This window comes from Danio rerio, chromosome 12 (assembly GCF_049306965.1).
Source record: "Danio rerio strain Tuebingen ecotype United States chromosome 12, GRCz12tu, whole genome shotgun sequence".
Classification (NCBI taxonomy): domain Eukaryota; kingdom Metazoa; phylum Chordata; class Actinopteri; order Cypriniformes; family Danionidae; genus Danio; species Danio rerio.
Window position 1 is genome coordinate 39,595,460 of NC_133187.1, and position 27,041 is coordinate 39,622,500.

The 27,041-nt window shown below is 34.0% G+C and overlaps 1 protein-coding gene across 7 annotated transcripts in view; it reads right to left on the reverse strand.

Moving 5' to 3' along the window:
* The window catches only part of sdk2b (sidekick cell adhesion molecule 2b), a 637,792-nt gene that overhangs the window by 176,517 nt on the left and 434,234 nt on the right, over nt 1–27,041 (reverse strand). For all 7 annotated transcript variants that reach the window (XM_009306870.4, XM_009306868.4, XM_009306869.4 and 4 more), the window contains exon 2: nt 15,432–15,591. In XM_009306870.4, coding sequence (XP_009305145.1) covers nt 15,432–15,591 — 160 coding nt within the window. The remainder of the gene's footprint in view (nt 1–15,431; nt 15,592–27,041) is intronic.

Here is a 27,041-nt window from a genome sequence, read left to right on the forward strand (position 1 = left end):
AATAAATAAATAAATGAAAAGGACATAGCTGAACTGCACGTCTTCTCTTTATAATAAAATCTGTCAAATGTCTTTCATGAATATTCGGATTATAAGCATGTGCAAGTAATATGAAACATTCACATATCTTTTGCAAGTTTGTTATTTGAGAAGTAGAATGCAGGGAAAGAGGCTACATAGAGAGACACTGCAGTGTATTTTTTTTATAATTCTCTGGAACATAATTAAAATGAAAGTGTAAGCATTTCTTTCTTTGTGTCATATCCTTTGGAAGCCCAAATACAGAAACAGAACAAGCTCTGTAGAAATAGCAGCGTTTGAACAACATTTTTAGCTTTCTCTGCTACATAACAGTGCCTCTGGCCACGCCCCTTCATTGTATGGGGTGTGTGCGCATGGTGAATGCATGCAACCTGAAGTGTTTATTATCACATTAACCCGGATGTATTTTTTTTAAAGCCAATGTCTCCCTTTGCATTAAACTTTGAGCATATTACATTCAGAGATTTTGTTTATGTTCACACAGCTACATTACACATCATCTTAAGTTTAAAATATGATATCGTAGTGGACCACCTCTTTAAGATACACATTTTCACTGACTTGAAATGTTATTTCACATGCATTAATTCGTTTGTTTGTTCATTCGTTCGTTCGTTCATTCATTCATTCATTCATTCATTCATTCATTCATTCATTCATTCATTCATTCATTCGTTCCTTCCTTCGTTCATTCATTTATTCATTTTTCTTTGGCTTAGTATTATTTGGCTTAGTATATATTATTTATTAGCGGTCACCACAGTGGAATGAACCCCCAAATATTCCAGCATATGCTATACGTAACAAATGTTCTTCCAGCTGCAACCCAAGACTAGGAAGCACACATACACTTTCACATTTACACTGATACAACAGGGCCACCGATTTAGTTCATCTAATTCCCCAATAGTACAGGTCTTTGGACTGTGGGGTAATCTGGAGCATCCACACGAACATGGAGAGAACATGCAAACTCCACCAATATTCAGTAATTATTTAAAATTATTTAATTTATAAAAGTTTTAGAGTGCTTTTTAGGAATATCCATCACAGTTCATCACATCGCCAAATGCTCGAAGACTTAATAGGCGATTTATTTTCAAACATGAACATTTTCACATTTAAAATGCCTATTTCTAGCCTAAAATATCATAACACAGTGTCATCACTATAGCCAGAGCTAAATTCATAATAAACTGAGAACAGAAAAAAAGCACAAAATGTCAGGAAATGTCAAAAAATTCTCCAGAGCCACAAAACCCCCTCTTCAGACCCCTGAGAAAACTGTTCACATGAGGAGCAATTTGAGCAAGTCCTTAAAGAAGTCAAAGAAAAAGTTTCCATGAAAAGAACTTGAACTAGTTTGGTTGAATAGCCTGACTCCTGCCCACTCAATGTTATTTACGCTCAAAAACACGCTCGCACAAAGCTAGTTGGACTTGAATAATTGAAAACTACCTCTGGTAGGCATTTCTATAAGTCTTGAGATTCTCGGATTGCTTATATTGACCTAAATGCATTTACATTGGAAATCATTGATATTGTGAACCGCTGAAGAGGCCGGTGAACTCGGCGCACATCAGTATGTGGAGAAATACTGAAAAGACTGGAATGTGCACCTGAATAAGACGAGAACATTTGTCATTGTCTGAACACTCGACCGGCCTTAACACTGTCCACTTTCACTGCATGAATGGCAATTGCATCTCTAATAGCTGCAATGCATTTTATTTTCCAACTATTCTAAAGAAAACTTGTTCAATCCAAAGAAATCTAATCTATGAATCTATACATTAATCTACAACTATATAAAGAGAGAGAGGGAGAGAGAAAGAGAGAGAGAGAAAGAGAGAGAGAGAGAGAGGGGGAGAAAAAGAAAGAGAGAGAGGGCATTTCAAATACTGATAAGTTAGAAAAATAACCATATATAATGTAAAAATTCTGTAATATCTATATTGATATAAGATTTGCGTTGTAAAACATTGTAATTAATGAAAGTACATTTATTTTTTAAATATTAAAGATATATTACTATCTAAATACTATCTTAATACTAAATACTAGTATTCGGCTTAAAGTGCAATTTAAAGGCTTAATTAGTTTATTTGGGAAGTTAGGGTAATTATATTATTAATAGCTGGCAGCTAGCTCTCTGCAACTCTCACACGGTCGCCCAAAGAAGCCAAGAAGGGCTGCGCCCGGTCAGTACCTGGATGGGAGACCACATGGTAAAGCTAGTTTGCTGCCGGAAGTGGTGTTAGTGAGACCAACAAAGGGCGCTCAACCTGTGGTCTGTGAGGATCCTAACGCCCCAGTATACTTATGGGGACTCTATACTGCTCAGTGAGCGCCGTCTTTCAGATGAGTTTTTAAACTGAGGTCCTGACTTTCTGTGGATCTTTAAAAATCTTTCAAAAAAAGAGTAGAGGTTTAACCCCAGTATTCTCGCCAAATTTGTCCACTGACCACTGTCCATCATGGCCTCTTAACCATCCCCATTTCATAATTGGCTTCACCTCCATCAATTAACTTGTGGGACTGTTTCTGTAGGTTTCATTCTACATCGTCCACTCCCACTGTATATTCAGCCTTTGTTTGCACGCTGCACGCTTAGAAAACTTTTCTACCTGACCCGACCGTTCCAGCTAGATTTAGATCTGGTTTCCAAAATCTTAATTTGGGTACTACCAAAAGAGAGATGGAAACTACTATCTACCATTAAATTGGGTACTACCAAAAGAGATGACAGTTGTGCAAGGTTTGTAGGCTAAATTGTCACCTTAATCATAAGGTTCTATCTGACATTTTTGTCAAAATTGAGTTATTGACATATTCTTATTAAATGGCAACTTATTTACATTATGGGATGTTTTTTTTTTTTTTTTTTTTTTTAGTTGTTTCATTTTAAGACGTTTTATTTAAAAAAAAAAAAGTTACACACATACAGTTGGCTATGGAATGCAAAAACTTTAAAGCTCAAAATCTTAAAATCATTCAGAACGCAGATAGAAACTGAAATTTCCAAGATGATGAAATGTCAGCTTTGTTTGCCCCTCTGTGATGAGACATGAGTGCCGCCTTAAACCTGAGGTGCCAGTCTTGTGACTGCTAAAGGGTCAAACTTATTATCACACCACGCAAAGGTTTTTTTTTTTTCCATATATGATGAATAAAAAAGACATCAGACTTGCCTGATGTGGATTTCCTTACAGTAAACTGACCGTTTTCGCATCTTCAGTTTGCTCTTTCACGGTAAAACCCGCTCTGAGGACGCTTACGCAGATGAAGCGTACACAGACTGTGCAAAAAAAATTATGTGCAGACAACACTGGTCGTGCATTCAGCATGTGTAACAGTCGTGAGCACTCAATAAGAACGAGGAAATCAGAGATTTGCTGTTCCGAAATATCGACTTAGGAACGCGATATTGTTAGAGCGCCTTCTCCCGTTTGTGGCTTTCACAGCCATGGGAATGCAGACTGGGAATGGGGTGCAATATGGCTGCCGTCATGTTCATAATGATGGTTTGTTCTGTAGGCTATCGCAAAAATATATAGGTTAAAGGGGCTAATAATTTTGTCCTTATAATTGGGTTAAAAAAAAATTATAACTGCTTTTATTTCAGCCGAAATAAAACAAATAAGACTTTCTCCAGAGGACAAAATATTATCAGACATACTGTGAAAATTACCTTACTCTGTTAAACATCATTTGAAAAATATTTAAAAAAAAAAAGAAAAATAAATTCAAAGGGGGGCTAATAGTTCTGACTCCAATTGTGTATATATATATATATATATATATATATATATATATATATATATATATATATATATATATATATATATATATATATATATATATATATATATATATATATATATATGCAAGTAATAGTAAATATCTCCATATAATGCAAAAATAAATCATATAATGCAAAAATAAAAACACACTGCTTATAGCGTAAACTGAATGCAAAATATTTCAGGTAAATAAATACTACAATTTAGCTTTTTTTAAATTGTTTCTTTGAATCAACCATTTTACATTAATCCAAGGCTGCTGAATAAAATAAGCAGACAGGCGCTCTTTCACTCTATTATAATTCTGCATCTCGTCTGCCCCCAAATTCTGTGGAAATTGAGCTGTTGAATTTTAAAACTCATTCTCAACACTCGTTTGAATGGTGCACAACCCTGGCATGAACTGCATACTCATGAACACATTCAACAATGTCTGTAAGGTCAGATTGCAACAATTCCACCGGGAGCTTATACTGGAAACCAGACTACAAATACACTCATGCATGCACGGATATTACAGACACACACACAAACACACAAAGACACACACAGAGACAGTGGTTGTGGGTTGGAAGTCTCATATTTCAGGTGCTGAAGGGAATCCATTAGCATTGTCTGGACTGAAAGCTCTTCTCTGTAAGCGTGTTGATATCAGGTCACAGACATCTCTAAAGCATCACAACAGACACCGATAATGTTTACATGAAGAAAGCTAACTACAGAACGCTTTTTCATGTGCTTCAGTTATTTGTTTTTGCAGCATCGTTGAATAAATAAAATAAAATAAAACCAAAAATTAAATTCAATTCAATTAACATATTATTATTATTATTATTATTATTATTCAAATAATGAAATAAAATAAAAAAACAATAAACATATTTAAATAATAAAAATTACATAAAATTTAATTAAATTAAATCAATTAAATAAAAAAAACGTATTATTGTTATTAAAATAATACAATTAAATAAAATTTTATAAAAAACAATAATAGTATCAAAGCAATAAAAATAATAAAAAGGTCAAATAGAATAAGATAATTTTAAATAAATGAAATTAAATAAACACATTATTATTAACAAAATAAAATAAAATAAAATAATAAAAAATTAAATTAAATTAAATTAAATTAAATTAAATTAAATTAAATTAAATTAAATTAAATTAAATTAAATAATGAAAAGTGGAGGGGCATTTTGGGTAAACTTTCCCTTTAAATAAAGTATTTATTTTATAATGGATTTAGATTGATATGTGATTAAAGTGTTTCAGTTTTCAGTTTGTTGAGTTTTGTATGATAATTAAAATTATTTTGTAGTACTTTTAAGTATTTAATTTTGTTTTATTTGTATTTTATTTTATTTTGGGGTGAACTTTCCCTTTACTTCCTGTATTTTTTTTTAAATAATGCATTATATACTATATAATGCAACATTTACATAAAAAAGAACATAAACCATCAAAGCTTATCTAATATTTGTATTTTCCTGGGGTAAATTTTCAATTTCTTATATATCCCCCACACATCAAAATCCTAAGAATAAAACATTCAAGTATTTGGTCCCACATTACAAATTTATAGCAGCCAAAGTGATTAAAAATCAAGAGTTAAATACCATAAGTAGAGCAAATATTGTTCTCCACAATGGTGACGTCTAACAATAAGAGTATTTTCAGTAAATCTTACAAAGGGCTTTCATAGGCATTCTGACAGAAATAAGACTAAGAAATCAAGTGCAGCTGCTGATGCTGTTAGAGGAGATGTTTAATGATCCTCTGCTGAGATTTTGAGAGATTTAATGTGTTTTATTTATTGTGTTTTATAGGCTATTTCTACATCTACAGTACATGTAGAAATTTTGACACCATTTATTTACTTTCCTTCAGCTTAGTCCCTTTATTCTTTAGGGGTCACCACTGTGGAATGAACCACCAACTTATCCAGCTTATGTTTTATGCAACGGATGCCCTTCAGTTTTTCCTTATTCATTTGTAAAAATAAATAAATAAATAAATAAATAAATAAATAAATAAATAAATAAAAGTCTCTTCCACACATGCATGATGTAAAGAAAAAAAGAAGTTTGTCTACATGAAAATACAGAAACACCTAATAAAACGCAGTCAAGAGCATGCCAAGGCAACAGGTAGTTTTACACTCCTCACTGTAAAGTCCTATATATCTAAAATCCATGTATATTTTTAGATGAAAGGGTTATATATTCTAGATGCGTAGGAACGGCTTCTAAAAGAGTGTAAACATTATTCTGACGGCTGACTCTACAGGTAGATAAAGGTGTTAATAGAGTGAAAAGGCAAAAGTGGCAATGAGAAAGTGTGGCGCAGCAGTATTTCATGAGATCTTTTGTTTTTGTGACAGCACAGTGTGATGGCAAATTACTGCACTGAACTCCAGTCAATTGGTGCAGATCCGGCGTGAAATTGTCCCTGCTAATGTGAAAATATGGTTTGAGAGTCAGCTGTGCAAGAAACCTGTTTACTGAGGTTTCAACAAAAAAGAGCGATGAAAAGAAAGATCACAAAATGAAAAAGAATCAAATTGGCCTTAAAATATATAGCTAAGTAAAAAAAAAGTGTTTCTTTGCATTTACTATATATGCGTTTAAGTAAAATGTTGGCATTTCCTTGAAATAAGAAATTGCTGGTCAACTTTTAAATGTCTTTATTGTCTACATAAAATATGTAAAACATAATAAATAACTAATATATACTTTAGAATTTGTGTATAACCATCGTTATACAATAACAAAAACAGGGGGCCTAATAATTGTCACTTAAATATATATATATATTTTATATATATATATATATATATATATATATATATATATATATATATATATATATATATATATATATATATATATATATATATATTTAATAGTTGTGTGTGTATATATATATATACACACACAACCCCAAATCAGAAAAAGTTGGGACATTATGGAAAAAGCAAATAAAATAAGATAGCAATAATGTCTAAATTAACTTTGACTTGTGTTTTATTATAGACAATACCACAAACATTGTTTAATAGGTTGCTCATGATTTTGATTCCAGTAAAAGTATTTTCCATTTTGTAAGGTTGCTTTTCCTTTTCACAACGCTCAAAAGACATTTAGGGACTGAAGACATCAAGTGATGAAGTGTTTCAAGTGTAATTTTGTCCCATTTTTCCTGCAAACATGTCTTAATGTGGGCAACAATATGGGGTCTTTGTTATCACATTTTTCATTTTAAAATGTGCCACACATTCTCTATTGGAGACAGGTCGGGACTGCAGGCAGGCCAGTCAAGTAAAATTATCCTCAAATATACAGTATAGAGTGTTTCTCAATTATGTTCCAGGAGGACCACCAGCTCTGCACATTTTCCATGTTACTTTAACCAAACACACCTGATTCAGATCTTCAGCTAATTAGCAGAGACTAAAAGACCGGTAATGGGTGTGACAGACAAAGGCGACATTCAAAACATGCAGTGTTGGTAGTCTTCCAGAAACGTGGCTGGGAAACACTGCTCTAAACACTAAATATTAAACTTTAAATACTCAATTATTAAATATATAAATACTCAAAAAATTATGGGTTGTTTTAATGCAAAATTGGTTTTGTCCAAATCAAACCCATTTTATGCATTACATTTCAATTACAGTTGTTAACTCAACTGTTGGTTTAGTCCATATTTGGCCCAAACAACCCAATAATGTTTTAAACTGCATAACTCTGCATTTTATGCTAGGGCACAAAAAAAAAAAAAAAAGGCGACACAGTGTCACAGTAGGTAGTGCTGTCGCCTCACAGCAAGAAGGTCGCTAGTTCGAGCCTCGGCTGGGTCAGTTGGCATTTCTGTGTGGAGTTTTCATGATCTTTCTGCATTTGCGTTGGTTTCCTTTGGGTGCTTCGGTTTCCCTTACAGTCAAAAGACATGCAGTACAGGTGAATTGGGTAGGCTAAATTGTCCATAGTGTATGAGTGTGTATGGATGTTTCCCAGAGATGGGTTGCAGGTGAAAGGGCATCCGCTGCATAAAATGCTGGATAAGCTGGATAAGTTCGACTAAGCCGAAAAGAAAATGAATGAATGAATGAAAACAAAAACAGACACAGAATGTGGCTGATCTCATTGGATGCCCAGACAGTCTAATGTCATTAAAGTCTTTGTGAAATCCAAATTTACAATGAGTATTTTGCTAGCTCACATTGTCATTCTAAAGGTGAATAATTACTCTGTGCAAGTTAATCCACTAAAATAATAAAAAAAGTCTATCTTCAATCAAACTCTGAGCATTTTCTTCCACGTTTGAAGTGACGATTCAATGTTGACATCAACCTGACGGCTTCGATAGCAAATGCATATAAATATTCTTAACCACGCCCCTTTTAAAGTTAGCACATACAATGAAATAAAATAAAAAAAATAAAAACATATCAATAAATAAAAAGGTAAATAATAATGTGGCTTAAAAAAAACTACAGTTATACAATCTGTATAACACAATACACTCTACTATGAACTTAGAAAAAAAAAAATCTGTCTGCTGGAATAAGGACTCGGTCTATATCTGACACTAAAGCATTTTCTTGGATATATTTCCTAAATGGGTGCCAAATTTTCTTAAACTGGTTAGATAAACCTCTCGAAAGTCCAACTTTTTCCAACTTTAGGAAGAAGAGGACATCACAGATCCAATATATTTGGTTTTAGTTGAAAGTACATCATCATACTGACATAAAAGTCTCAGAAACTTCTGGCTCATGCTGACTTTAATGCCACAGTAGCAGAGTCAGAGGAGCTGGCATTAAACAACAACACTGATGCCAGACAACTATTGATTAAGCTCATCGGGGAAAGTCACAAACACACACACACACACACACACACACACACACACACACACACACACACACACACACACACACACACACACACACACACACACACACACACACACAAACACACACAAACACACACACACACACACACACACACACACACACACACACACACACACACACACACACACAACACACACATGCAATTAAGTGTCAGGGGGCTGGAAAAGGAAAGGTCAATGTGTTTAAAAGACAATTCATCATTCTCTCTCTCTTTGCATAGAAGAGCACCTATGGGTAAATTAGCATTGGGCTTTGCTGAGACATTCGCTTTCACATGCCTTCATACGACAGAATAGACATTGGACATGTCCTGTACAAACACTAGAGTACACAGCTGGATTTCGGATCATTTCCTCATGCATTACGGATGAAGGGCTTGATTCTGATCAATGGCACTGAATTTGATTACCTCTCGACCTCTAGGTGTAATCTGGTGTGTTTGAATCAGGAAGAGTATGCTATAGTATATTGGGTGCATAAAATAAAATAAAATAAAATAAAATAAAATAAAATAAAATAAAATAAAATAAAATAAAATAAAATAAAATAAAATAAAATAAAATAAAATAAAATAAAAATTTATTTTTATTGAAAACAAATGGTTTACTTGCCCTTATATATTACTTACTCAGCATAAAATATCTCTATATCTTCAACTTTTTTACATAGTTGTACATTTTGAAATATTTTTACAGTGTTGATTTCAAGTCCCTATTATGATTATTCTACAATAAAAAAGTATTCATAAATAATAATAAAAAAATATTGTAAATTAATTATAAAACTGACTTTAAATCATTTCAAATACAACAATGTAAAAAAAAATTTTTTTTAAATGACAAGCATAGTTAAATGCAACAGACAAAAGATAATGTATAATTTTCTGGTGAGACAAGCAGTATTCACAAGCAGAAATTAAATAATCACTGTGTAGTAATAATAATAATAATAATAATAATAATAATAATAATAATAACACTAGCATTTTAATTGAGTAAATTAATTATGTAATGTTTAATTAATCTTTAAGCTACAAACGTTTAATCTATTGCGCCCAGATGGCTCAAGTTTGCTTCAAATTCTTACAGTCAAAGATTAAAAACACATGCAAATAATAGACTTTCACTCGAAGGTTCAAAGGCAGATCCCTGCAATAATGTACAGCCCTAATTTATATGTATACAGTTGAAGTCAGAATTATTGGCCCCCCTTTTATTTTTTTTTCCTTTTAAAATATTTTCCAAATGATGTTTAACAGAGCAAGGAAATTTTTACAGTAAATCTGATAATATTTTTTTCTTCTAGAGAAAGTCTTATTTGTTTTATTTCGGAGAGAATAAAAGCAGTTTTACATTTAGATTTAGTTTTATATGTAGTTTATGAACCATTTTAAGGATAAAATTACTAGCCCCTTTAAGCAATTTTTTTGTTTTGTTTTGTTTTGGAGCACACCCCATTTTGAAAGTTTGAAAATGTATATTTTTGTCCATTTCTCAGTGAAAATAGGCAATGCATTTTGGTGCATTTAAACAAAACAGATTTATTAAACAGATACATTTATTAAAATAATATTTTAGTCACCAAACATATTTAGAAATTAAAAGTTAATACAATTAAATTTAAGCAAAATATTGTAAAAATACAACCTACAAAATTCTTCTCTTGATTTTTCCTCTTTTTTAAAATTGTATTTAATATTTTCCTATAACAAATAAAATTAGGTGTACTAGTTTTTGGACAGCTATTTTGTTAGATTAGCTCCAGATTTGGCTTCAATACTGACTAATCTAATGCATGTGCACAAATATAATATTGTAGAGCTTCCTAATAAAAATATAAATTTAAAACATTTGTGAGGGGTGTACATACTGCATTTATATTTTAAATGTATTTGTTTATTGAATTCAATTTATAAGCTGAATTGTAATTAATCATTATTCAATGAATAAATAGATGGATGGGTTAATGAATGCCAAGAAAAAGAAAATAAATAATTATTTAAAATACATCAATAAAGAAAAAAAAAAAAGTAAAAATAACCATTTCATCATAATTATTCCACACTCTGAAGGTACTGTTTGTAACGGATTCATTATCTGTTATTATCTAAAATGCTGAGTAAATTAGTCAAATCATTTACTCAATCATCCAGAGTAAAATGAAATGAAAAAAATTGTAATGTAGTGTCATTTGCACATTATTTTTCTTTATATATATATATATATATATATATATATATATATATATATATATATATATATATATATATATATATATATATATATATATATATATATATATATATATATATATATATATATATATATATATTTATGTATTTCTTTTTTTTTTGCTTTTAATTAGTTTAATAAAAAAAAACTCTCTGTATCTCTTATTGTTAATTATTACTTTGTATAATTACAGTTTGTTTATATAATTTAAATCATGTAAAAAATGAACATTTAGTCACGATTTATAAACCATCATGCATATGTGACCTTTATTGCTTTTATGTAGCAAAATAAGAAGTTAAAAAGCCTTTCATCTTATGAATGGAATACACTAAAACCAATATTTATAGTATCTTTATTTATGCTCCTTGGAACAAAGAAAATCATAAAGCATTAAAACAATATGACACCTAATAAACGATGGCATGACATTTGTAGGTGATGTGAGCATGTGCATATAAACACTGCTATTGTTAGAGCTCAATTCTAACTGAATTTAATCTATAATAAAGAAAATGAGGTGGGAAGCTTTAGTAAAGCACAGTGACCGGCTCACAATCTGCACCCTGTCCCGTCCCTCAGTTTAATCAGCCCGTTTTATCTTTTTAATTAAAAACTCCATTCACCACAGCTCCAGAGTTTACATTATATTCACAGGATAGTTAATTAAAACGAGAAAAAAAGTCTGAATTAGATGACCTGAGCACATTTGTTGGCAGATAGAATCAACTTTAAAAGTGAATTCCGGCTTTTCAACACTGAATAATTATTTCTGTGATTTCTCACACTTACAAAATAAAAAAAATAAAAATAAATAAAACGGAACAATTTATGTCTTCACATTCCAGCAGTTATAATCATCAGGACTACAAGGTGATATAACTAATATTTTATCATATTGGTTACCTCCACTGCCTGGGAAACAATTTTATTTTTGGCCTTCAGCTTAGACGGAAACAAAAGAATATTTTACTCTTCAAAACACTTCTAGCTCAATGTTATACTTAAAGGAATAGTTCACACATTTAAATGACAAACTATTTACTTTCCCTCAAGTGGTTCCAAACCTTCATGAGTTTCTTTGTTCTGTTGAACACAAACGAAGATATTTGAAGAAAGATTGAAATCTCTAACCTGAAAACCGCATTGATATGCACGAAAATCAAATACAATGGATGTAAATGGTTACCGGTTTTCAGCTTTCTGCAAAATATCTGCTTTTGTGTTCAAAAGAAGACAGCCATAAGGATTTGAAACAAGTTAAAGGTGAACTATCCTTTTAAAATGCCCATATTTCCCACAAAAGAGCTCTGAAATATGCATTTCTATTCCATGTTTAATGTAAATGTCAGATGAAAAGTTGGTGGGACGTAGAGTAGGCCCTCCCCATTAAAAAAACAAAAAAAACAACAGCCAATAGCATTTTCTTTTATCACAGTTCTGCCAGTGAGAGTGGTTGAGCTGAAGTGCATCAAATGAAAAGCAAACGAGAAGCGTCTTTAAGTGCCGGGGCATGTCAGTTACTAGAGAGAATTTAAATTGGTTATGATTTGATTTGAAACAGTTGATCTATTTACAACCTACATGTTCATATGTGTTTTATATCTTCTAAACAGGAATTTTGTCACTGTTTTGGAGCGTACTAGTATATAGATAACCTTAAAACAATTTATAATAATACTAACATCGAAAACACTTTATTTTAATTTAATGGAACCATTAATATCAGGTTGACATCCATCCAAAGTCAAAACCACTCTCATTATACACATTTCAGCATACGCTCTATTTCTCGGTGTCTGAAATGTTTCATTCAATGATCTGGTCTCACTGAACCCCGCCTTTCAATGAGCATTCTCTGCTCTGATTGGTTAGATTGTTTGCAAACAAACAATGAAGACAACATTACACAAATTTTTTACCAATCTATGTAGTTTTATGCAAGAAGTAAGACTGGAATTATTGACGACTCATTTTAGGTTCAAAATTGGTTCTACTAATTTGGAGGTATCAGTTATTTTGATATTTGAAATTGAGCAGAATTTAACATTCAAAAATTTATTATTTCACATCTTAAAGTACAAACCTTAAAGAGAAGGTTTCTCTAAATATTCTTACTCTCGTATTACTCTAAACACTTTTCTATAAATGACTATGTACAGGTAAAGGCAAAATTAGCCCTCCAGAGAAACTTTTTTTATTTTTTGTAAATATTTTTGAACATTTGAAGTAAATTTTAAGTGTGAGTAAATAGTAAGTACATTTTATTCTTTGAGTAAACTATCCCTTTGAAGGCCTGTGACTGGGAACATTTCAGTATTTCACATCTTAAAACATCCGGCCCCAAGAAATGTTTTGTAACTTTAATAAAGATTAAATAATATACAATGAAGACTATGCACATGTTTACTATTCAATATCTGTACCTGAATAGTGAATACCTGAAAACTATAATTCACTTTAATCTTTACTAAATTTTATTTATCTCTGCTCGTAATATATTTGTTATATATTATTCAATATTGACTCATCTCCAAAATCCCCCCAATCAATCCAAATGCACCTGTTAAATCATCATGTGAAATTGTATTCACAACGCAATATACAGTTGAAGTAAGAATTATTAGCCCCCTGAATTATTCGCCCCTGTTTCCTTTTTTCCTTATTTCTGTTTAACAGAAAGATTTTTTTCAACACATTAACAAACATAATAGTTTTAAGAACTCATTTCTAACAACTGATTTATTTTATCTTTGCTATGATGACAGTAAATAATTTTGACTAGATATTTTTCAAGACACTTCTATACAGTGTACTATACAGTGTACTTCAGTACTAAAGTGACATTTAAAGGCTTAACTGGGTTATTTAGCTTAACTAGGCAAGTTTGGGTGATTAGGCAAGTTATATATTACGATGGTTTGTTATGTAGACTATCAATATATATATATATAGCTTAAAGGCGCTAATAATTTTGTCCCAAAAATGGTTTTTAAAACTGCTTTTATTCTAGCCAAAATAAAACAACTAAGACTTTCTCCAGGAGAAAAAAAATATTATCAGACATGCTGTGAAAATTTCCTTTCCTGTTAAACATCATTTGGGAAATATAAAAAACTAAATAAATAAATTTTAAATTTTAAAATTGAAAAAATTTAATTTAATAAATAAATTCAAAGGGGGGATAATAATTCTGACTTCAACTGTATATCACAGAAATAAATATGGTAAGGTCTGATTTTTTCAATATCGTGCAGCCCTAATTCAAGTATACAGATATTTTTTAAACTAATTTCCATGACTTTTGGGTTTTTCTGTTTTTCCAAAACTTTTCCAGGCCTGGAAAATGCCATGTCAAATTCCATGACTTTTCCAAGTTTTCTATGACCATATGAAGCCTGTACTTTCTTAGGAAGGCTAACAGGATTAAGCCTAAAAATGCTTTTGTTCCAGACAAACTAAAAGAAATAAACTTTACAGAAAAAAAAAGCAAAAAAACAAAACAAAAACTATATGTTGAAAAAAATTTGGGAAAGATTTGAAAATGATAAAGAGAGATAATATTTTTGCTTTAAACTGTAAGTTCAAAACAAATTGACCAACTGGCTTGTTTTTAGATGCACAAATAAATAAATAAATAAATATTATACAAAGTCATATACATTTGGAATATCACAAGTGTGAATTTTGTTTTTAAGCAAAATAAAAATTAAACTTTTCTATAAAATAAAACCTACTTTCTCAGCAGGAATCAAAATAAAGACTTTACAAAATATTACAAAGGAATTACAAAATAAGACTGTGCATGAGCTATTTTATAATTTATATTTATCAACAACATTTTTTTGAAGTGTTTGGAACTTGACTGGAAAACATCAAATCTAACTCTGAAGTTAAGATCAAAACTTTGAGTGAAAAACAAACCGGGACTCAAATCAATGTGAGATGTAAGTAGCTAAATAAACAGCTAACATAAATATATAAATAACGTTTTAGAAAGGCATTTCAGATATCAAATAATATTACTCAGTCTAACTCAAGATGAAGTCAAGTGGTCTGAGCAGCCACTAAATAAAATCCACTTTTCTGTCAACATGAGTTCTGATGTTAGTTTTGATGTATAACAACATAGAATGCGTGATGTTTAACACAACACCAAAACCCCTCTGAAAGCAAATCTTGCTTAACATTGTAAGAAATGCTGGGTTCCACATAATCAATTTGTGTTGGGACAACATGAAGGAATTAGTTAGCTTATTAGTTTTTGCAAATTTAAGTAGACTGAATATAAAACAATTAAGCTGACCCCAAAAATACTCAATAATCATATTTTCGTCAGGTCATCCAGCTCAACAAGTCTTTCAAACAAACAGCAAGCATCCTTTTTTTGAGTGACCCACGCACACACACACACACACACACACATACACTGACCTGTACTCGAGCGAGAACCGTGTGATCTCTGTATCGTTGTGGATCCATTTAAACTCCAAAGGCCAGCTTCCTTCAGCCATACAGGTCAAGACCAACCGGTTCCTCTCTAGATGCAACTGACTCGGGACCGGCTCTGTTTTAAAGTATGGAGGAACGTCATCTGGAGAAAACAAATACACAGAGGAAGAGACAGAATATGAGGAATAGGGAATAGGAATAACAGTTTGACCTGCAGGAGGTAAACATGACCAGCTAATGTTCACAGACTGCTGTATACTCGCTGAGTCCTCGCTCTGCTGCTGATATTTACAGATCAAACTTCAAACATGACCTGTTGTCTATTGAGTGCCGTTCAGCAAACCTAGAGCCTCAAGACTAAATATGAGGAGGAATATATACATTCAAGTATTTGTTTAGAAATATCCATCCATACACCAACATTTTGTACAATGAAAAGTCTAAATATGAGGATGAATAAAGATACATTCCAAACTTAAAAAAAAATATCTATACAATAGTCTACCCATACATTCATCTATTCTTCCTTCATCCATCTATCCATCTGTTCATCCATCCATCCATCCACCACTTCCATCATCAATCCCTCTATCCAACCATTCATCTACTCCATCGTTCCATCCATCCATCCATCAACCCACCCACCCTTCCATCATTGATCCTTCTATCCATCCAATCACCCACCCACCCTTCCATCATTGATTTTTCTATCCATCCATTCATCCACTCCATCCTTCCATCAATCCATCCGTCCATCCATCCATCCATCGATATTTCTTCCATCCATCCATCCATCCATCCATCCATCTATTTATCCACTCCATCCTTCCATCAATCCATCCGTCCGTCCATCCATCCATCCATCCATCCATCCATTCATCCATTCATCCATCAATAATTCTTCCTTCTATCCATCCATCCATCCATCCATTTATCCACTCCATCCTTCCATCCATACAGCAATCGATCCGTCCATCCATCCATCCATCCATCCATCCATCCATCAATAATTCTTCCTTCCATCCATCCATCCATCCATCCATCTATTTATTCACTCCATCCTTCCATCCATCCATCAATCCATCCGTCCGCCATTTATCCATACATACATCCATATATCCACCCACCCTTCCATCATTGATCCTTCTATCCATCCATTCATCCACTCCATCCTTCCATTCATCCATCCATCCATTTTTCCATCCTTCCATCCACCCTTCCATCATTGATCCTTCTATCCATCCATTCATCCACTCCATTCTTTCACATTAATATTAAATGTATATAATATAGATTAGAAAATAAATACATACTACATATTTATATAAATAATATTAACAACTGAGCACTCGTTATAATTTTATTACAAGTATAAACTAAGTCTGCATATTATATTATCATTATGAAATTGTGCATGTGCCTCACACAGATGAGTGGGCTGAACAAACCACCTGTAAAAAAAACAACACACTCTTTCTCTCTCTGTGCACCAGATACTTTCCTAAAACCACTCCATATCTTTAGAACAAACATTGTGCAAGTAGGAGTGTGCCTCCCATGGGTGAGTGGGCTTGACAAACCACCTGTAGAAACACTTTTCTCTCTATATGTACCGCACACTTTACTTAAACTCCATCTTATAAGGACTCAGTAAGAAATGTCTACTTGTGAATTTACCACAAATCATGTTGCATTAGTAGTTTTCATCAACCCTAAATACCTCTTTTACACAATTTCTTGCACAATATTGTTCTGTTGCTTGGTTTGAATTTCCTCTTGACTATATCAACATGGCTAAAATGCATGCCATGTTATTGGTTTCACATACAATTTCCCATTGAGACAAAAATAACCCCCCGATTAACTTACAAGCTTGATTCCTTCAAACTTTGTAGCATTCATTGGAATTCTAGTCATTTCTGTATGTGTAAAGCTCCTTTTATAACAGAGCACAGCCATGTCCGGTGATTTAAAGTGGATCCATGCACTCGATCTCATCTAAACGTACTCGTTCATCTAATGGAAAGATGTTCGGGAGCAGATGGAGCAGGAGGAGGACTATCAGGAGAGCTCTTCCAACTGATAGCCTGCTTACTTTTCCACACGACTACAATTTCCATTCTGATCCTAATCATCGGTGTAAATATAGACCAAATTAATTGAACGGTTGGATAATACAATTATAAGATTGAATGATAATCAAGCATTAAAATTAAACTGTCAGAATGATCTATTAGGCAGATGGTTTTGTGCTATCTCTCTGGTTTCTCTAATCTGAAGAAGCACATTTTTAGCTCTTCCAATGAGAATGAAAGCAATGGAGAAATGAAATACAGTGACATTTAGCATTTTACTGTGTTTTTGACTAGAGTAATAATGAATATGCAGAACACATAAATGTAATTAAAAATACATTTTACATTTATATTTTAAACATACAGTTGAAGTCAGAATTATTAGCCCCCCTTTGATTTTTTTGATTTTTTAAATATTTCCCAAACTATGTTGGGAACCAACCTACATCACAAGGGTTCCCAGTAGGAAAAAGAGACCGCTAGCAATAGTAAACAAGACGTGTTGTGCAGTAAAATGCCAAATTCGAAAACAGTCCAAAAATAGAAAACTTATTATTTACCGTACGCTACACTGCTTTCACTGCAAACGTTTTTGGCTAAAAGGGAGCTAAATAAATTCATTCATTTCTTGTCGGCTTAGTCCCTTTATTAAACCAACTTATCCAGCAAGTTTTTACGCAGCGGATGCCCTTCCAGCTGCAACACATCTCTAGGAAACATCCACACACACATTCACACACACACTCGTACACTACGGAAAATTCAGCCTACCCAATTCACCTGTACCGCATGTCTTTGGACTGTTGGGGAAACCGGAGCATCCGGAGGAAACCCACGCGAAGGCAGGGAGAACATGAAAACTCTACACAGAAACGCCAACTGAGCCAAGGTTCGAACCAGCGACCTTCTTGCTGTGAGGCGACAGCACTACCTACTGCGCCACTGCCTCGCCTACTGAATAAATTGACTATCTATATTGACGAAGTTTTATTAAGGTAAAGTTGGTTTTATATTCACACATTCATTCAGTGACAACTTGTGACACACTCCCTATAGTGTTTACGACGGCACTTTGGATATTCGGCCTGAAATAACCTGCAAGTGTGACTTGAAAACAGCATTAACACTGTTTATTTGACTGTGAACAATGTTGTACTTTAATAGTCATTGGCTGCTAATATGATTTCGCTATTTAGAGTTTGCAAATAATACTTTTATGAAACTATATTATTAAGGAGAAAATCCAAATGTGCGAATATAAAACCAACTTTATCTCTATGTGTAAGTTCACATACCCTGTCGTAAGTTCAGGTGTAGTTTGCTGTCAGAATGCAGTAGTTTTGCTTGTTGATGATTACACAGGCCTTGTTTAACGCTAGCTCTATCTTTTCCTCGTCTTTGGCTAGGCAGAACCTCAGTTTTTAGCACTACAAAGTTTTGAATCTGATAATCATGGAATATTATTTGTTGCACATAACCACACAGAACAAAACTGTTGGCATCCAAAGACTTGTAGGCTTTAAACTTCTTTCTTGTAAAATCACTTGGAGCTTCAATGAGATTGTATATTTGGGGCTGGGTGCTTGGTCATTTCGTCCTATCCAATATCCATTGGGAGGATGCTATCGCAAATGGACCTGTCAGACGAACGCCACTCACTTTAATGTTAATTGTGCAGAACAACTATGCTTATCACTGGGTGACAAACTGTTATAATACGCTGAAGGCATTATATAAATAATATATATAGTATGTAATCAATATAACTTATTTCTAAGACAACAACAAACTCTGTATGGTATCGGATGTCATTCCCTTGATGTAAATGCTAGCGCTCCCATTTTTTTCTGCCACCTCGCTGTGCACACATTCTGAATGTTTACAAACATGGTAAGTCGTCTTTTTGTTGCTCTTACAACTGGGATCGACGACAAGACTTTTGTCAGGTAGTGTTTGTTTATTTTATGGCCATTGATATGAACATTCTTTCATTGGATGACATTGATCAGGATGTATAGAAGTAAAACAAATATATTAATATCTATCTAAGTCCTACTACATACTAGCCCTACTTTTTTGTAAGTCTGCAAGTTTTAACTTGAGAAAGTTTTGAGAACCATTTTAAATATCTCGTCTTTAAAATGCACAATACAAAATAGGCCATATTATCCCAAAAAGCACACAGAGATTAGTGGAAAAAGGCAAACAAACTTCAAAAATCCACTGTAAAAATGCCTCCATCTGTGCAGCTTTGAGACAGGCCTACTATATCCCATATACCGCGACTCAGAACGCATTTATCTTAATCTTGCAAACTATGGTGGCTAGCATGCAAATTAGGATTGTAAAGTCTTACATTGAAGAGGTTTAAAGAGCTAGTTAATAGAAAGGCAGAGACAAGTAGGAGATGAGGGGGGCGTTAATATGATGCACGGTTTGGGACATTCACAAAGTTTTTATGAAAATGAGGTGGAAGGAGCTGCGCACAAGAGATTTGATTAGACGGGTGAGGCTAATTGTTCCCAAGCGTTTCCAACCTCACTTTTATCTCTGATAAAGAGATAAAGATGCAGACAGCGAAGAGAGAGAGAGAGAGAACGAGTGATACAGTTAAAACAGGCAGAAGAGATTGATCATCGATGAGTATCAGGGCTCGCATTTCTCCCTCTCATTAGAGAACAAATGATCTGGTCGACTAAAAGCCTTAATGATCCGTCAATGGAGCTAACAAACACCCCGATGGGCCTCTGAGGGGCCGAATGGAGCTGAGATACAACAGTAAGATCACAGAGTCGCTATTACTGATGCAGTAAATGGCAGCAAAGTGGGGATAATGCCCTTCTGTAACCTTACATGAGCAGACCAGTAACAAGTGCTCTGGGACCAAATTGTGTAAATTGTACATGGGGCTTATGGGACGCATATCTTAATTGACAGATATGAAAGAGTCAGTGGGTGGAAAGACGAAGTTTTAAGAGCGGTCTTAGAGAAAAACGAAAAAAAAAAAAATTCAGTCAGTGCAAGTCTTTAGAGGAAAACTCCCTTAATGGGCGCCAGCGTTGGATGTAGAGAGCGAAAATCAGTGCATTTGTAGAGATTGTTTTTTGAAAAAGCCTGTCGGAGGGGTTGAAGACAGAAGGTTGTACGCTCTCAGAAGATACACCGCAATTATGGTCTCTTTGCGTCTCCGGTGCTTGTTATCGTGAGTGTGCAGAAGAACGAGAGGGGTCAGACGGGGGCTCTCAGGGGGGGCTGCGGTAGTTGTTTTGCCGACAGGTTGTTGGAGGAGCCAAAAGAGGTCTGGTGGCTGGTGTCACAAAAGGCCTGGCATGGAGAATTACACTTCTTAACTCATTAACGGGTATCTCACGCACACACGCGCGCGCGTACACGCTGCCCAGGGGTTAACATCCATAATTAAACACAAGCTATGTGGTTTCTATTAAAAGTACGGGCACCTTTGGTCCTCTCGCTCTCGCAGGCTCGTCGTAATGAGCGATTATGCTTCAGACTCATTAAAGAGAACCGAAGGTTGTGATGTGCTTACAAACACACACTCGCAAACAAATGTACGACTGCATAGATTCCTGTGCAATAATTGGGGATGGGTTGATTTATTGAATATAGAATTTTTTTATTAGACAGTATCATGTTCTTCAAGATGCTATATCATGAACCAGATCACAAGTGGATGGAGATAAATACAGGTGTAAACAAGATCTAAAATATTTTGATTTTGGCAACAGACCCTTTCTCAAGACTTCTATGACGTGTTTCAGGATCTAAAATCTTTTTTTGAATATATTTGAAAAGTTTAAAGGCCAAAACCTCTAAATATCATCTGAAGATTTTCTCTAAAATAAAAATGTTAATCATGCTCCTGTGTGTAGGTTCAGTAATCTCACTTTTATGGCATAGAATAAGCCGTTTTATGGTCTTTAAAGTGAACTAAATTAAAATAAAAAATAAAAAAAAATTAAATTTCATCTGAACTAAGTTTTTAGTATTTAGATTTAAAAAAAATGTATATACATTTTTTTAAGCTATACTTTCTATTATATAATCCTTGCATCTTACTGCTTTTCTAATGCAGCGTCTACGTGTTAGATGGTACATTTGACATTAGCCCCTTTCACATATGTTGACTTTTCCACAGATCATGTGTTCAGGTTGAAAATACCGCTATAATTATTTCTGCAATTTTTCGGAAAGAGAAGTTGTAACATTACCAGTAATTTGCCAGAATGCTGCTCAGTGTGAGGGATGAAAGACAATTGCAGAAAAAAGCACATTCAGGTTTAGAATGCACTGATATGAGAAGTCTACTCCAGCCAATCAGAACATTCAGACGCATTCACCCTGCTGTTTATGTAAATAAAAACCTTTGAATATTTTTCCAGACAAATTTAGCTGCTAGATGTTAGTCAGATCATGCTTCTATGTTCATTATTAATGCCAAGTGTGGAAAAAAAGCTATCAATAAAATGCTTATGATAAGCGCTGTGAGTTTACCTGCAAGCCATGTGTTCAGCTGCATGGCATGTGAAGGAGTGGTGAGTGCTAGCACAAACAAATCGACATGCAGACGTGTTCCTCCATGTGTTTACATCCAAGTTGTTTACAATACTTATCCATTCATAGAATTTATAATGTAGTCAAATGTGTAAACATAGCTGTAGTTCACACTTCTGCCTTTGGATGACTCAAAAGCAGCTGCTAATGCTAAAGCTAAAGTGAAATCATCAACAAAAGCCTGACCACTATTATGTTTACAAATGCAAGCGCAGCCGTTTAGAGCTCATTTCTGGTGAATGATGTCAGAATTTACCTGTATTTTGGAATTGATGTGTAAATGATCTTTGCCTGTGTGAACAGCACTTTTTAAAATTTACTGGTAAAGTCATTCCTGACATTCATAATATTTACCAGTATCACTGTGTGAACGGGGCTATTGTTTTCTCTACTGGTTGCCGTTATCAGCATCACATACTTTTGTTTTCCTTTTTTGAAAGTCTTGTTAAATCTATTGTTGAGTTTTATTTTAAAATTTGAGCAAATATAAATGCAAAATACAAAAAAAGCACTGTCCTTATAAATAAACTGCATAGTTACAATCTAAACAATCACATTCTCAACAAAAAAAGCCTCAAAAGTACATTATGTTGTCCAACAGCTGAAATATTTGTCAAACTGTAGTGACTTTTTTCACTCTGCTTGGCACTCTATGCAAAGTAATACACAAGGGTGAAGAGACTGCAGCAGTGCTGATATTACAGAATATTGCTTGGCTATCAGCCAATCAGATTCGAGAACCAGACAGAACAGTTGTATGTACATGTGGTAATCTCCCATCTCCCATTCAAAGTGCTCTCCGTTTATCCAACTATATCGACTTCCGCTGCTGAGAAACCCAGAAATGTGAAAAGGTTCCATTGTTGACCCCTTCCAAAACACTTTGTGTCAGATTTATTTCAGAGTGTAAATGTAGAAGTCAAGTCAAATGCATTAAAACAGTCACAAAAGACTTAATACTTTATGTCGACCCAGCAAGCATTTATTTGTGATTACAAAATGTGTAAATATAGACCTCTTGGCTAAAACAAGGCTAAATTTGGGCTGTCAGGTTAAATCTAATAGATGTCTTAAAATAGCCCAAACATAGACAATTCACCAAATACACAGGAACGAACGACTATACATATGAAGTCAGTCTAATATGTCTATTTGATGACTAGTCTAGTTTTGTAACATTGCTAGAGGTCTTAGATGTTCACTGATAGCCCAAATTACGCTTCGATGTCTATTAGTTGTCTTTTAAACTCAAAATTGCTTTTATAAAATACTATTAAGGGGATGTTTTGAGCATGTATCCATGTGAAAGTGCTATGAAACAAAGCACATGGAATTATGGTCAAAAGTTTAGCTCCCATCCACATCCTTTTCGTTCACTTTGCCAATTGCTTGTAGGTTACGTGACATGGGTTCATACATAGTTTTCATTTCTTGGAAGTAAGTCTCATTGTGAAGTGTTTCTGGGAGGTTGTGGTATGCAATTTTACTTTCTGAATGAACATAACAACCCTTTGAGGGGGCTGTGCAATGCAATAGGGCCTTTTGCAGCCCCTCCATCTTCATTTTCAACAAAATAAATGCATAGCCATGGCTTTAAAGAATAATCATGCGATGTCTACCTATGCCAGCTTAAGAACAATAATAATTCCATTAAGTTTCTATTGCAATATATAGAAGCTTTCAATTCAAGAGTTCAGCTTGCACAATCTGAACGATAATGGAAACAGCCAGCGCAGAGCATGTTGGAATGTGAAGAATGATTTTTGTTGATATTCTAACACAAATTTTACTGCATCATGCTACCTAGTAAGAATAACAACACCACTTCAGAAGGAATCATTGCAAATACATGCCAGACAGAAACCAAGATGTTTGATGGATGTGTAACAGTCCAAAGTTCAGTGATTTCTTTTAACATATTTTGAGCACAAGCAAAAGCATCTAGTATGCTACCCTAACCAAGTTTACTGTGCTATTGATGTATTTCCCAGTAATTGTTAAATTACCATATCTGTTAAGCAGAAGTGTCATACAGGTAGTTACCCTAGAAAGTAAAACTCAGTTATTGATTGCTCCGTCATGTTGTTCAAATTCTCAGAGATCTTCATTTATCTTCGTAACACAAATTGAGATATTTTAGATGATATCTGAGAGCTCTCTGACCCTCTATATACAGCAATTAGGGCTGCACGATATAGGAAAAACCTGACATTGCAATATTTTGTTTTTCTGCAATAAATATTACGATTATATATAAAGTTTAACAGGATCTCTTAAACACTGCTTTTTCGAAATAATTTATTCATTTAGAATTATTGGGAATGGGATGATACTATAGTAAAGGAAATCATGTATAACTTGTAATAAACAAATTACAAGCAAATAAAAAAAGATAAAAGTAAAGTAAACAATGAGTTATGGTTTTTCGGGGCAGTCAAATAATAATCAGGTAGATAATTTGAATAATTAAATGTAAAATAGCACTGCAGAAGTCTTTACTGTATGAATAATTCAATAAAATTATTGTAAACTGTAAAATCTCTGAATACTTTGAACTCTGTCAGGCCTTAGACTGCATTTATACTGCAGATCTTGATGGTCAATTTTGATTTTGTGGCTGTATCAGATTTTTTTTTTTTTTTTTGATGACCTGCTTACATCATCTTTTAAAAGTGACTCATATCTGATCATCTGCATTTACACAGCACACAGCAAAGGCTCAATGACCAAGAAAAATTGGTCATTTTTGACTTCCACAGATGGATCCAGAGCAATCATTCTTCTACACCAGATGTGTACTTTTTACCCTACTCACATGCATATGTATATTTCATAAAGTGTGAGAAGCTAGGGGGCAAAGGTTGTATATAGACAAACAGAAGCAGGGAATAACTGATGGATGAAGTCAGCTGCATGCAAAACTCCAAAAATCCAAGAAGGTAAGAATAAGCTTAAATCATGCAATATATTTGAACCCTATTCCTCAAGACTGTATATTTTGTTGCAGACTTCATCTCTGACCCAGTTGCCCATACATCTTTAACCACTGTGTCATCTGGACAGAGTCATTTGTGAGTGTACTGCTGTTTGTCTTTATTTAGCTGGGGTGCGTGTGGCGCCACGACAGTCTCTAACCTCTTCCCACAGAGACACTCAATACAAGGCCAACATTCAGGCATGCACACCTAGGGAAATGTTTTATTGCTCAAGAGACGCTCTTTCATTGGACGGACAACATAATGGAGCACTCCACTGTTTAAGTATCAACTTGGCCTCAGATGTTTCTGCCAAAATTTGGGAAGTGAAATAAAAACAGAAACAACTGAGAAAATCCAGTTGCCGTACAGGGCTATAAACGAACAGCAGTTGTATAATTTTCGTTTTAGAATTCATAGGTTTCTGAATTCAAGTTGCAAAAGTTGGCATCCATCCATCCATCCATCCATCCGTCTATCTATCTATCTATCTATCTATCTATCTATCTATCTATCTATCTATCTATCTATCTATCTATCTATCTATCTATCTATCTATCTATCTATCTATCTATCTATCTATCTATCTATCTATCTATCCATCCATCCATAGATCCATCCATAGATCCATCCATAGATCCATCTGTCCATCCATCCAACTATCCATCCATCCATCCATCCATCCATCCATCTATTTATCCATTCATCCACCCATGCATCCCTCCGTACATCCAATTTTCCATCCATCCATCCATCCATCCATCCATCCATCCATCCATCCATCCATCCATCCATCCAACTTTCCATCCATCCGTGCATCCAACTTTCCATCCATCCACCCGTCCATCTATCTATCCATCCATCCATTCATCCATCCATACATCCAACTATCCATCCATCCGTCCATCCAACTTTTCATCCATCCACCAACCCACCCACTTTCTATCCATCCAGCTATCCATTCATTCATCCATCTACCCACCCACCTATCCATCCAACTATCTATCTATCTATCTATCTATCTATCTATCTATCTATCTATCTATCTATCTATCTATCTATCTATCTATCTATCTATCTATCTATCTATCTATCTATCTATCTATCTATCTATCTATCTATCTATCTATCTATCTATCTAACCAGCCACCCATCCATAGATCCAACTTTCCATCCATTCATCCATCCAAACATCCAACTTTCCATCCGTCCATCCATCCATGCAGCCATCCATCCCTCCAACTATCCATCTATCCATCCATGCATTCATCCATCCATCCATCCATCCAACCATCCAACTATCTTAATAATCCATACATACATCCACTCACCTATCCATCCTTCCATCCATCCATCCATCCATGCATCTATATATCTATTAATCTATCTGTTTGTTTGTCTGTCCGTCCATCCATCCATCCATCCATCCATTACCATCTAGATATTTGTGGTTCCATCCATCCATCCATCCATGCATTCATCCATCCATCCATCCATGCATGCATTCATCCATCCATCCATCCATGCATCAGTCTGTATATATTTTATCAAGAATTCTAATTTTATATAGAGAGCAGATATTTGTGGGAAAATGCTTGCAAATACATTAAGTACATTTAATTTTTTAAAAATACTTAGCGTTAAAAAAGTGCTTAATAGTACTAATGTAATATCTAATCTAATACAGCAGTGAGACCTGACACAGCTGCTGTCTGACACACACTATAGACATAGTAAATAAAGACTGAAATTTTAACTAAACAATGTCAGTGCTGTAAATGTGTTGATGTATTGCAGAAGGATCTAAAAATGACAATTGCAGGGACACCTGCACCGTGCTTGAATACATTATGTGCAGCATAAACAAATGCAGACTCTTTTGTGAGTCTGTACAAATTTGTGCTACATCCAGGTCTGTGGAGAACGTCTGTGAGGATTCAGTCAAAACAACTGAACCTTGTAATAGATTG